This window comes from Physella acuta, unplaced genomic scaffold, assembly GCF_028476545.2.
Source record: "Physella acuta isolate Inbredline_101_S28 unplaced genomic scaffold, ASM2847654v3 ptg000916l, whole genome shotgun sequence".
NCBI lineage: Eukaryota > Metazoa > Mollusca > Gastropoda > Physidae > Physella > Physella acuta.
In genome coordinates, this window is record NW_026732433.1 from 268,484 (window position 1) to 282,867 (window position 14,384).

Genomic DNA, 14,384 nt, shown 5'->3' on the forward strand with positions numbered 1-14,384 from the left:
CTATAACCACCTCTAAGACTGGGGAGTAGGCAGAGGCGTAGCGACCCTTCCCGGGGACAAACTTTCAATTTGGCGCCCCCCCCCCCCCTCGGGAACGGCCTTTTAATTTTCACCCCCCCCCCCTCCAAACTTTCAATTTGTTTTTCCAACCCATTTTGGCGCCCCCTAAGGTCGGCGCCCGGGAACATATGTACCCCCCCCCCCCGCCCCCCCCCCCCCCTACGCCTCTGTGAGTAGGTCTTCTAGACGTTCATTACACAACAAGGAAGCTTAGATGTTATTGTGAAGCCTAACATGTTCATAGGTGACGCCGGCACCTGTAACCCCCCCCCCCACCCCCACCCCTCAGTCAGCACGCGCTTTGTGTTACACTCGTTTGTCTAGAAGATAAAGGGTCAAGGCCGTGAGTTCTAGAAGATATACGGTCCATGCCGCATAGGGCATAGGCTGATAGTAAAAAAAAAAAACTCACGATAAGGGACGCAACACTTTACGTAAGAGAACACAGCAGGGGAAGCAACGCTGGTTGTAAATACAGTATCAACTTAAAACCAGGAAGTAGAGTTAATGTCCCTGTTATCCGACAGTTTCTGTGGCTATATCTTAGACTAGGTAAAACTAAAACATTATACGAAGGGATGCATTTTTGTTGTTTGACAGAACAGATTTACATTCGAGGATGAAGTTTGTTTTAACCAGGGGGATTTAAAGTCTGTTCATTAAATAAATATCTGAGAAGCGTGTGATTGTCCAATTTTTGAAAGATCTATTCTCTAAGAAGCGTGGTTTTTTTAGATGATTTAAACTTGAGTTTTATCTTACAATACCTCGATTCAACAATGGCAAAGAGAACCAATAAAGTTGGCATTGTTGGAACGTATGGCACCAGGTTTGGTGCCTTTCTCAGAAAAACTGTCAAGAAAATGGAGATAACTCAGCACATACACATGTCCCTTTTGTGGAAAGGAATCCATGAAGAGAAAAGCAGTTGGCATTTGGAAGTGCAGCAGATGCTCTAAAACGGTTGCAGGGGGTGCTTGGGTTTATTCAACTCAGAGGCGTAGCGACCCTTCCCGGCGCCCGGGGACATACTTTCAATTTGGCGCCCCCCTCGGGAGCAAATTTTCGATTTGCACCCCCCCTTCAAACTTTCGATTTGCACCCACCCCCTCGAACTTTTCATTTGCACCCCCCCCCCCCTCAAATTTTCGATTTGCACCCCCCCCCCCCTCGAACTTTTCATTTGCACCCCCACTCAAACTTTCAATTTGGCGCCCCCCCCCCTAAGGTCGGCGCCCGGGGACGTATGTCCCCCCCCCCCCTCGCTACGCCTCTGATTCAACTACAGCTGCAGCTCAAGTACGCAGTGCTATTCCTCGTCTTAGAGAAATGAAAGAAATCTAAATAAATTTTGTAAAGCACTTTAAAAAAAAAATTAACTTGAGTAGGCCTACATATTAGAGCAAACCGAGTTATGAAAATTTTCCCATAATGGGTAAGTGCATGTTTTGTGAACGTTATTAAAGTACCCTCGGAGACGACCATGTTTCAACAGGGATAAACTACATTCTAAATACAGGTTGCTGTTTTTTTTTTCAATAGATCCAAGCTTTACCACATGTATAAAAGCATCCATAAACTTAAAAACGTGCGATAAGTAAGGGACAAAAATATGTGTTTTCAATCAAAAAGGTCCAAAGTGTATTGCTGTATGCATAACTATAAAGGGATCCGTTACAAATATCTCGGAGTTATGTCCCTGTATGTGTTGAGTAACCCAAGTCCCCAGAAGAACTAGATCATGGACTACAAAATGTTTCTGGACATTTCATTTTCTTACATCAGAAATTGCACGTGTTGATGACAAAAAAAAAACATTCAAAAGCAATGACCTTGAAATAAATATTTTTTTTGAGGCTATAATTCTACTCTAGTCACATAAACCTCTCCGACTTGTATTACAAACTTTGATTAGGTCAACCACTATTTTTTATTTTATTTTTTGTGTATCCTATACTCTACTCGCCATGTGAATTTTGATTCGGGACATTTGAAAGAATTAAAATTTACCCAACGCTATTCCATGCAGTAAAAAAAAAAACTAAATTAAAACGCTATAACTGGTCATTTACTATGTTATATACAGTTAAACATCAGAACTTCTGTCTTTATTTTTATTATTGTAACGATGTGCCGTAGAAATATATAAGGCTTAGGCTCGTATTTTTTCGAAAAGTTTTTAAAAAGTTTTAATTAAAAATTTCATGAAATCCTTAGTAAAGTAAATTTAAAAAATCACAATTAAGTTTGTACAACAACCTAGCATTTTTACACAACTGCAGAATATTTTTTAATTATTTAATCCTCACGTCTAGATTATTCTCATCGATGTCATTGGTGCTTGAAGCCATTAGAACGGATGATAAGCTCATTTGTTTTATTACAATTATCTCAGAAAATGTTTGAATTATTACATGTCTCTGATCCGTGTCTAATTGCGTCACCATACAGCAATATGTACACACCACATCACGTTAGAGTCTGATGTTGCTCTTAGGTCACTATAAAGTGAGAGTCCTACAGCCTAGTCGACGGGTTGTGTGTTGGTGTGTATGCGAGTGTGTGTATGTGAAAACAATACCCTCCCACCCCACCACCCCCCCCCCCCCCCACACACACACACACTCACACTACATGCCCCAACTCCCCTACACATGTGTACATGTTTGTACACTGTAAACGTGTACGATCTCCCCCGCCCCGCTCCCATTGCCACATGCAACAAGTACACATCTGTGCTCGCGTGGTATCACGTGACAGGCATAGTATCACGTGACTATAATAACCATGTGCGGCATGCAAGTGGGGCTGTGTTGTTGTTTTCCTTGAATTGTTGACACAGAAATTTGTTTCTTTCGTTTATATTTCCCTTACATCTCAAAACAATCAATTTAACAACCCCCTATTATATGATATGGTCTTAATACATTTAAGGGCTGCGGTAAGACACAGAGTTGGGTTTTATATAACAAATAATGTATAAGTTACGGCAAACAACGTCTGGGGATTATTTCGGTTATTTTGTAACAAAAATGCAACACAAATGTTTGTTTTGGTTCTTAAACATAAGAGGATACGGGGGACGGGAATGTTGATGTTTGAGCATAGTTAATAATTCAAAATATAATTGGCGAAAAAGGAAATAATGTGTAAGGCCTTGACGTAACCTGGTTAGAAACGTAACGCAGCAAGTAATAAAAATGGTCCAACGAAAAATAGACCTTATTAGATATAAACGAGGAATATCATACAAATAAAATAAATTAAAACAAAAATCTCGACGAACTTAAGTGCAAAACTTATAAAATAAGGCGATGATTAAGTCAAAAGGTTATTTTAACATGTATTCACAATTCAAGAATTGACCATCGCATATTTATTTTAACTGCGTTTGCTGACTAGCTGCATAGTTCAAGGTTATACACCCCCAGGCTTTTGCCTAGATTAGCCAGGTTTTCTTGCAGTGGCGGGTCATATCGTAAACAAGAGGCACCAAATCTCTGGCCTCAGGGGACTGATTTAGTGGGTCGTGTCATGGCACCCACAGGTTGCTTACATCTAAACGCCTGCTCGGTCAAACGACATGTTAAGTAGTTATGGCTTTAAAATAACTGTTTAAAATTTACGGCGTGTTATTTAGTTAAATAGTCATGGCTTTAAAATAACCGCTTAACATTTATGATATATTAAATAGTTATGGCTTTAAAATAACTGTTTAAAATTTACATGTTAAATAGTTGATTAGTTGTGGTTTAAGAATAACAGTTTGAAATTTACGACATGTTAAATAGTTATGGCTTTAAAATAACAGTTTAAAATGTAACTTAAAATTACGTCGTAAGTAAATATGGCTTAAACTAAATTATTATTGCTTTAAAATGCAAAACTGAAACTATGGCTTTAAAGTATCTGTTAAGTAATTACGGCTCAAAACTGAATGTTGAATAATTGTGGCTAAGAGTTATATAAAAAAAAAGATAAAAATTACTTTACAGTGACTAAAACCTTAGTTTAAAACTAATACTTACAGCTACAAGATGATGAAGTATTGGTTAAAGGTTAAAATGACTAGTTAAATGGTATGATTGAAAACAACGTGATAGTTAACTAAAGCTTAAAACTATAGTAGAAGTCCATAGTAAATATCATTGTGTATTGGAATTATGTTTGTCTATTCTTGACGCAAAATGTGGGACAATGCGGTCATTCATTGATAATAGTTGACGAAATAAACAAAGTAAATTATTGATTTTTACTTTCTTGTATACGAAGTATAGAGGCAGTATATTGTAATCGTGCGAAAAATCGAAATTTTGTCATATCTCGACGTTTTACACCTCCCTGAGTCGGAAAAACTTAGTTTTGCATGTCTGTGTGTGTTTGTATCTGTGTGTGTGTGTGTCTGTGTGTATGTCTGAGTGGGCGTGTATTTGTATCTGTAAGTCTGTCAGTGTGTGTGTGTCTGTGTGTGTGTCTGTCTGTGTCTCTGTGTGTGTGTGTGCGTGCGTGTGTGTGGGGGGGGGGGGTGATCTTACGCTACATTTGGGGGACGGGGGGGGGTGGCTGTTACTTGACACAGGACTATTACAAAGTCATTTGTTAAACGGGAAGTATTTTTTAACGATATTTGAGTTGAGAAAATACGATAAGGTGTACAGGAAACGTCCGTTCTGGAACAAAAAAATGTAACGGATAAAATGTTGTGCCGTCCATTAAAAAAAAAATTCTTGACAGATAAAATGCTATGCCATATTTTCTAACGCTTTAAAAAAAATATTAAATGAAAAATGCGCCGTTAATTATATTGCTAAAAATTGTAACTGAAATATGTTTTTCCGTCCATTTCTGGCGATAAAGATTGTAACTTAAATATGTTTTGCAGTCAATTATAAATCGCTACAAATGTTTACTGAAATATGTTTTACCAACCATTCTATCGCTAAAAACTGTATGTTTTGCCGTCCAGACGCGCTAAAAATTGTAACTGAAATATGTTTTGCCGTCCAGACGCGCTAAAAATTGTAACTGAAATATGTTTTGCCGTCCATTAATGAGAATCTATCGCTAAAAATTGTAACTGAAATATGTTTTGCCGTCCAGACTAGCGCTAAAAATATCTTCCCTGGCAAAAAATAGTTTCCTACACAAGACCCAGATTCCCAGATAAAGGGCTGACGATGCGTAAATTGGACGGTTGTGTGGAATTGGAAGTCATACTCCCCTTTACCGGCAACTCAATAACCGGTGACTTCCGGTTTTATATTGGTTACAGCGGACATGTTTAGTGCGCATGTCTCGGTGTCCTACAGATGGACAGGTGAAAAGAGAAATATGACGTCATCCGGTGCTATAAATAGAAAAAAAAACGACGAGTATACTTTGACCTTAATTTAATAACTAAAAGACTATGGTGTATGTGTAGTAGTGTGGAGAGTCAGTGGATAAAACTTATGTCGTGTATTATCATTATAGGGAGATCTGCAAAACATAAGTAGGAATATATCCAAAAGGCGAAATCGCATGACGAAATCTTAAAAGTTAAGTCAAGTTTTCTTTTTGAACCTGTCGATCTATGGGGCAGGTAAAGTAGAGTTCAACTGATTCGGTGACCTCGGCATTTGAAGGGATAGTGTGGTCAGCGTTATGCATAGGAGCTGGGTTGACTCTACTAGACACGCTCTACTGACTAAAAACCCAAATTCGAACTCGAGACTTTTAGGGTAGCTAGACCACCCCGTATCGAAGCGAATGTTAGGTCTCTAAAAATAGTATCAGCACCGGTGGGGAGGGTAGTGTGAGATGGCATTGAAGGGGGGGGGAATATGGCACAACATAACAACCAACACTCATTTATTAATATATTTAAGAAATCGTAAATAAAAGAAAAATTATTGCACTTCTCTGCTACTAATAATAACACAAATCCAACGAAACAATAAACATTGAGTGATACAAACACTTTTAGCCTTAAAGAATTATAAGCATCTAGTTAAAGGTAAAAAAAAAAGGGGGGGGCAAGCATTGAGTACACCGACGCGTGCATGATAATAAGCGTGTTACGTAACAAATTTGTAGCTGACCTGCTTGTCAAAGATTGAGTTACATCACAAGTTTGTACCTGACCCTGCTAGTCAAAGATTGGAACCTGCGTGCCAGAGTTATTTCCCCTCGGCGGAAATCTTTCCCGGCAGGAAGCGGGAATTGAACACAGGTGTATCGGCTCACATCAAGGGCGACTACCACCAACGCCCCGAGGCCACCCCTTACCTTCATGCGAACAAATACTCGCCAGGGAGATAACTGGCGATCGGGTTACAGCTCAAGTGTTTATTGTTTTTTTTAATGGGGAAATGTGTTTATACCCCTCATGTTAGGTCAAGTTTTGTTGGGGTCAGTGTGGTAGTTTCTACTTGGGGGTTTACAGAGTTTACTTTTAAACACTGCAGTGGGAGAGCGTAACAACTGTAGGTTATCTCCCATTTGGATCTCCATTAGAACAAAATGTATTATATAGATCGGCTTCTTTAATACTAGGCATGCTTCCCAGCTTCGCTTAGGCTTTCGAAAACATTGAGAATTTGAATGCTTAATTAATTCACCCATATAAGGCGCCGGTCAGTCGAGGTCAGTTTTGACCCCCTCATCGTTGACTTTTCGGCCAACCGGCCCCCGTGTTCTGTCGCCCCAAGGCAAGATTCTGCCAAATTTGAAGCGCCTGCGGCGCCGGGAAGTGCCCTATCGGGCACCCGCCAACTTAGCTTTATAGATCATCTAGATCTGGATCTAGAATCTCTAGATCTAGATGATCTAGAACATCTAGATCTAGATCAATATCTAGATCTAGAATCTCTAGATCTAGAATCCAAATAGATAAAATCGTATTGTATACATTTTATAGCGTACATAGCTCTAAATCATATTTGAATGAAATAGTTCATTTTTTAAAATTCTAAACTCGGAAGATGACGTCATCAGTTTCGTGCTCTTGTTTTAGTGTTTTAGTGTAAACATTAAGCGACGTCATTGTTAATTGCGTTCTTGTCCCAAGTTTATACACTTTTCCGAGAGAGAGAGAGAGATGTGCGAACGTGGGGTTTTATATATTAGGATTACGTTCATTCAAAATGTTAAAAAGAATTTATTCAGTTGATATAAAAATGTCAAGGGATAAAGTAAAAAATAAAGCGGATTGGAATTCAAGATTTCTTACAATATATATATATATATATGTATATATATATATATATATATATATATATATATATATATATATATATATATATATGAGTGCGTGAGTGTGTTTCTGTGTATGTGCGCGTATGTATAATATATGGGCGCCAGTGTAAATTATAATTATTTATATATATATATATATATATATATATATATATATATATATATATATATATATATATATATATATACTGCTTAAAGACCCTCTATTCCCAGCAAGCCCTAGTTTAGCCCCCATTATCCAACAAGCGACACACTGTCTGAGTGATGTATGTCTTTAGAGTTTAGCCGGCCAGTTTTTCACCAAACTGACATGTAAACGTAGAACGTTACGCTAGGCGCCACGTTAGCTCTCAACTTGTAAGCATTTTTTTACTCCTTTGGGCATCGTTTGTCCTTAATCCAGAGCTCTTAGTCCCACGTATTTGGCCAAAGTACCTGACTTAAATATCTTAATCTTTTTTTTAATCTGCTAATCTGCTGTTAAAGACTAGTCGTTAACTATTACCATTAAACATAAGAGCGTGAGTAGCAAGTCATAAGTCATGTACCCATTGGCCTGCTTTATGTATATATATATATATATATATATATATATATATATATATATATATATATATATATATGTGTGTGTGTGTGTGTGTGTGTGTGTGTGTGTGAGGGGGTGTGTGTGCATGCGTGTGTGCGCGCGTTTAGTGTCTTTTAAGGGGTCAAGTGTCAAGGGGTCTATGGCGGGATTCTATGAATACAACTCCCCCACCCACCCAGAGTTTCTTCCAGTCATCTCTTCGGGCCGTTTGCCCCCCCCCCCCCCCCCCGAACGAAATTAAAATTATATAATTTATATAGAAAATATATACTTTTAACAGTGTCCGCTCCCCCCCCCCCAAGAACGTCTACCGCCCCCCGAAAATTTCAAGTGCCCCCCCCCCCCCCCGGAGAAAAAAGTCTGGAAGAAACACTGCACCCACCCCCACACACACACACGACCAATACACACGTCTTGTCTAAGGTTATGTCAGTCATAGACCATAAAAATTCAATTTTTTTTTTCCATTCGTTAAAGTATACTTATCAAAGACTACAAAACATTAGCCATGAACAAACATCAACCACAAATCATTCATCATACAACAATAGCCACTGAAGTCCTTAGCCAAGTGTTACATTACAATAACCTCGAGCTTAATTAGCTCTAAACTTTTTATTTTTAATAAAGCACAGACCACTTTTAATAAAGAGCCACAGATAATCATTTGTAACCCCAAGTGACGGAGAAAGGTTGGCCAGATCAAGCCATTATCTATGTTGCCAAGTGGAATTTTTTTTACCTTCTCCTAAATAAAACGCTTGTACGGTGTTTACAGCGGATGCAAACAAGGCTCTAGTATTCCAAAACAACCCAGCGACGAATTAAGTGGCTTGCCAGTTAAGCCCAGGTTGTTTAGATACGTGAGAAATCTGGCAACATTTTCAATTTTAGCTGATGTCTTCTAATTTGTTAAACTTACAATGCGTTTATGTGTTGTTTATTCAAATTTTCATTCGTTTTTCTTTTAAGTTTTTACAGAAGTAAATTATGAATTTTGTACAGCAAGCGGAAATATAAGACAGACTTCTTTTTTTTTTACAGGAAACAGACGATAAATCTAAACTACAACGATGTTGTTTTATGGCTTCCTAAATGATGTAAAAATAGCCTTGGTGGTTTTAAAATTGGAGGTTTTGAATGACACGAAAGAAATAATGTTTTGTTTTCTTTTATAACACAATCGTCGTCTTTTGATTACGGGGAGGTTTTGAATATATTTTTTAATTTTTTTAAAACAAAGGGGGCTATTGTAATCGGACAAGATAAACACACGAGTTAGCTTCGGGTTTTAAAGTTGTGTTGTTGTTTTACCTGAGTCAGCCAATCGTGTAAGGGAGGGGTCCCTGTCTGGTGAGACTGTGTAGTGTTAGGTCCTGGAAGGTTCTCAAAATATCTAGGGACGGGGTAGGGCTCAAGCCCTGGGGGTTGAGACGGTCCTGCTGATAAGGTAGGAGTGCCCGCTCCTGCAGGGTTCGAGGTGTCCGAGTTTCTCGTGTCGGGGTCAGGATGGTGTGGGTGGGCAGCGCCGATGTGAGAACCGTCACCGCCCGTGATTCTAGTAGAACTCTCTATGTTGTGAAGCCCGGAGTTGTTTAATCCAAGGTCAGGGTAGGAGGAGTTACGATGGCTAATGCGCGTGACGTCACTAATGACCTGATTGTCCCGTGTGACGTAGGGAGCCTCGTTGTCACCTAATGACCTTTGGTCGTCCAGCAATCTCTCCTCGTCACGGTTGAGCTGCTTGGGTAGGAAATACGAAAAAAAAATGTTTTACTTTTTTTAATTATATTATTTTCATTACATTTGACGAATATTTTTGGATAAACCCAGCCAAAAAGATAACCCCCGCCATCGAAAAAAAAATTATTTAAAAAGTGGATATAAAATTTATAATTTAGATTTTATTGAAAAGGGTGCAATTGAGAAATGCCATTTATAATTTGCATTTTTAAAAAATTCTGTATTTTGGTGTCTTTACCCCTAACCCCAACCCTACCACTGTTAATGAGTTGTTGTTTATGTTCGTTTAAATATTCAAATGTCTAGACACCAGTAATAGATCACAAGTGGCGGGGCTTAACTTTTTGCCCATGCAGTTGTTGTATTAGTGGCGGGGCTTAACTTTCTGCCCATCCACTTGTTGCATTAGCGGCGGGGCTTAACTTTCTGCCCATCCACTTTTTGCATTAGTGGCGGGGCTTATCTGGACAAGATCCCATTTGATGTAATGTTTATCTTTCAAACATAAACATCAAATGACTTGGTTTTCATAAATAGCATGAGATTAAATCCCTGTTAATATCTCTTAGTTTCTCAAAAACAAAACTACTTCACAGAAAAAGATGCTTCGGTAGCTCAGTCGTTAATATAATACGTTCACTTTTTTCTATTTTATTTTTTTATGTTGATGAATATTAATTAGTAAGCTTTCATTATTTTTTTAAAAATTAAAAATGGAAGATAAATTACCATTCGTCATTAGCCTAAAACAAAGTCATTATCATAAAAAGCCAAACATTTTTTTAGGCCAGAGACCTACGACCTTGTAAAAATCTGCTACAAGGAAATAGCCACTAATATACTATTGGTGATATCCGGCTGTTGTTTTTTTTAATGATTGTATGGACATATAAGGAAACAAAAATAAAGATTGCTTGTGCTTTATAATCAAATAATCAAAAATTTCACATTGATCAACAAAGATTGTTTCAATTAGCAAGGAAACATGGGCGTATTTTAAAAATTATATTCAACACTGGCAGCTATTTTAGGAACAAAAATTAGCACTGGCTTTCCGAATGTAATTGCTATTTTTAAAAAGCCATAATTTGTTTCATATTCTCTGTGAATGTTTTTAATTCAGCATTTTTTTAAATTTGAACTGAGCCTTGTAAGAGAAGCACGAAGGGGTGGGGAGGGCGGGAGAGGGATTAAAATCTGAGAAGGTACGGCTAAACACAACACCATGCTCGCGAGAAGTGCGTCTTTGTTCTGCTTTCTCGAGGAAAGCCACGGGCAGCTTAATTGCTGGCTAATGGAAAATTACTTGCAGTGGGAGGTCATGTTCCCATGACGTCATAGCCACGCCTACCTTACAAGGGAGATAAACCTCATATTGTGTTGCCCCCACCCCCCAAACAAAATTTCCCCCTTTTCTTTCACCTACACCTCACAATTCTACTGGGCTTTAACAAACCTGGTGTATTTGTTATACCAGTGTCCGATACTGGCACAATAATAGAATATTCTTTAAAAGGGGTGTTAGGTTACTGGTAGTTAACTAAATGCTGATTTGACTTGCTAATGTCAATGCTAACAATATCCCTAACCCTGTCGCCAACCCTAGTCCTACCATACGCTTAACCCTATCCCTAACCCCAACCCTAGTCCTACCATACGCTTAACCCTATCCCTAACCCCAACCCTAGTCCTACCATACGCCTAACCCTGTCGCCAACCCTAGTCCTACCATACGCTTAACCCTATCCCTAACCCCAACCCTAGTCCTACCATAAGCATAACCCTAATTTCTGACAATAAAACAATAAAACTAGACATAAGACCATAAGACTACTAACAACAACTAACTACAATTTTCGATAGAGTCTATTATAAAAAAATCGGTACACTCAAGACTCAATTTACTACAAAAAGATGTTATATTCTTTAGCAGAAAGAGCAAAACTAAAAAGAATGATAAAAACAAATTACCTCTTTGACTTCCGGTTTCGATGCAAACCAGGACAACCTGTCACCTAGGTGAAGCGAGACGAGCGTGGAAACGGTTGCTATGACAACCAGTAGCCAGACGCCGTCTCTGCGGGCTCGCCACCGGCCACACTGGGGAAACATGCCTCATTCCAGTAGAGCCTGGGGACACACAGACACAGTGGTGTTAACTCTATGGGACACACGGACACATTGGTGTTAACTTTATGGGACACACGGACACAGTGGTGTTAACATAACTCTATGGGACACACGGACACAGTGGTGTTAACTCTATGGGACACACGGACACAGTGGTGTTAACATAACTCTATGGGACACACGGACACAGTGGTGTTAACATAACTCTATGGACACACGGACACAGTGGTGTTAACTCTATGGGACACACGGACACAGTGGTGTTAACATAACTCTATGGGACACACGGACACAGTGGTGTTAACATAACTCTATGGACACACGGACACAGTGGTGGTAACTCTATGGGACACACGGACACAGTGGTGGTAACATAGTGATAGGAGACACACGGACACAGTGGGGAAACATGCCTCATTCCAGTAGAGCCTGGGGACACACGGACACAGTGGTGGTAACAAAAAAATATTGGAGACACACGAACACATTGGTGTTAACATAGCTGTATGGGACACAGACACAGTTTTGTTAACAAAGCAATAGAAGACTCAGGCACAATGGTGTTAATAAAAAAATATTCGAGACACACGGACACATTAGTATTTCACTAGAGACACAAGGACACAATGGTGTCAACAAAAGTCTAGGAGACACACAGACGTATTCAACATAAATCAACCGACACATACATTCGTTTTACGGATGCTCCAACGTATGTCCAGCATATGTGCATCTCCTACCCTCACACATACACACGCTGGCATTAGTAAAAGTATAAACCGTTGTGTCCTAAAAAAAAAAAAAAAAAACTACGAACTCTTACCCCCACTGTCCCTGTTCTGTCACATAGGTAACCTAACACGATTTATTCTCAAATAGATCTAGAATCTATGTTATATTTTCAACGTATATATTGTTAAGAAAAGTGCGTTGTTGTTGTATTTTTTTTTTTACAAAAACGTAGATAAAAGAGATTATTAAAACTAAAATAGCTCGAAATACAAAGATAAGGATGCCAGCTCTCTGCTCACGGCGTCCTACGCGTGTCGAGTGAGCAGTGCGTCCTATACATCCGGGCATCTTTAGTTGTTTTTTTTTTAATCGTTAAAGCGTTTCTACTATAAACAGAGTTGAAGCCTTTGTTCTGTAAAACAGAGTTTAAGCGTGTGTTCTCTAAAACAGAGTTTAAGCGTGTGTTTTGTAAAACAGAGTTTAACACGTTTATGTTGTAATGGTGTTTGCTCTGCTAGGCATCAAAGCTCTTAGTTTTTATTTAGAACGTCTTAATGGCGTGCACTGACAAGCTTCATTGGGCTAAATTAACGCATATATTTGTAGCACGTATCCGATAAAAATGAATGGACGTCTTAAGACTTGACGGTCCACTGGGCAGATGAAGTAGAGTTTACCTGTTCGATAAACTCGAAAGTGCACGTTATTCATTCCCCCCCCCCCCCAACTTTTGAAGGGTACCAGATAGAGCTGAGTTTGCTCATTAATGTTAACCGAATAGACGGCATTCGCGTTTACTGTCATCTGTTCCACCCCTCGACCGACGCGCAGAAAAAAATCTCGCCTGTTGTTTAATTAACACATGTGTTTGATTGTGTTTAGCATCACCTGATTACTTTCTACCCTAAGTACCTGCACCCCCCACCGTCACCCCCACCACCTGTTGCTAATTAGTTGATGGTCCGTTGCTTATTCATGACTTACGAAGTCATTAATCTATATAGTACATAGCTTGGTCAAGTAGGGTCTAAAAGACAACAGCAACAAAATCTAACAATAAAAAAGGTGTGGCCTAAATGACACCACAAACAACAAAATATAGAAAACATAATTTTATATAGACTAAATGACAACAACTACAGAAATAAACACTACAAAGCTGTGTTGTTGTGGGTTTTTTTAACAATAGTTAAAAGTTAAATTTAAAAACACGCTAAAACAAATGTTCTTATGTTAGTTTTTATATAGGGGTCTTAAAACATAATTAACCCTAAGGTCAGGAAAAATAATTTTAAAAAAATATTCAACAAAACTTACTGTGTTATAAAAAAAAAAGGAAAAACCGATTGAAATCACTACCAAGAATGAATGAAATATGCGCACCGAAAATACTCCAAAGTAAACTAAAAACCACGGTCGAGCCGACAAATTCCTGCATTAGATTTTATTTCCCCTCGACGGTAAACAGACACCGTGCAAATAGAATCCGTGTCAGTGCGTACTACGTCACGGCTCGCGCCGTCTCGTGGTCCATGAGCCCACTCCGCCATTTTTAGCGGGCTTCTCTCCGTGACGCTGGTCGACTGCGCATGACCGTGTACTGCCATCTGAGGACACGCCTACTGAAATCAAAGCGTTCAATTTCAATTTCATTTTCAATGACAAAGTCTGTAACAACTATTTGAAAAAAATTGTTGAGTAATAAAATGTTTTGGTTTTGGTGGTTTAATCGAAATTATTGTGTATTCCCGGTTAACAGGAAAACAAGTTGACTATGTGAAAGCAAATCCTAAACCTAGACTTTGTGTAAGTTAAACTCAATCCTAAACTTTACTTTGTTCCGAAACTCAAAGAACACTAACCCTATTCAATTTCTTAACTCGCTTTAATCCTCCAC

The 14,384-nt window shown here is 38.8% G+C and overlaps 1 protein-coding gene across 1 annotated transcript; it reads right to left on the reverse strand.

Moving 5' to 3' along the window:
- Positions 1–833: 833 nt before the first annotated feature.
- LOC131953321 (uncharacterized) lies at positions 834–13,979 on the reverse strand. Its single transcript, XM_059316460.1, has 4 exons — positions 13,805–13,979; positions 11,597–11,755; positions 9,197–9,622; positions 834–953 (listed from the first exon to the last, which is right to left on the reverse strand). The coding sequence occupies exons 2-4, from the start codon at positions 11,735–11,737 to the stop codon at positions 834–836; spliced, it is 687 nt and encodes a 228-aa protein (XP_059172443.1). The 5' UTR covers positions 11,738–11,755; positions 13,805–13,979.
- Between the last annotated feature and the right edge of the window lie 405 nt (positions 13,980–14,384).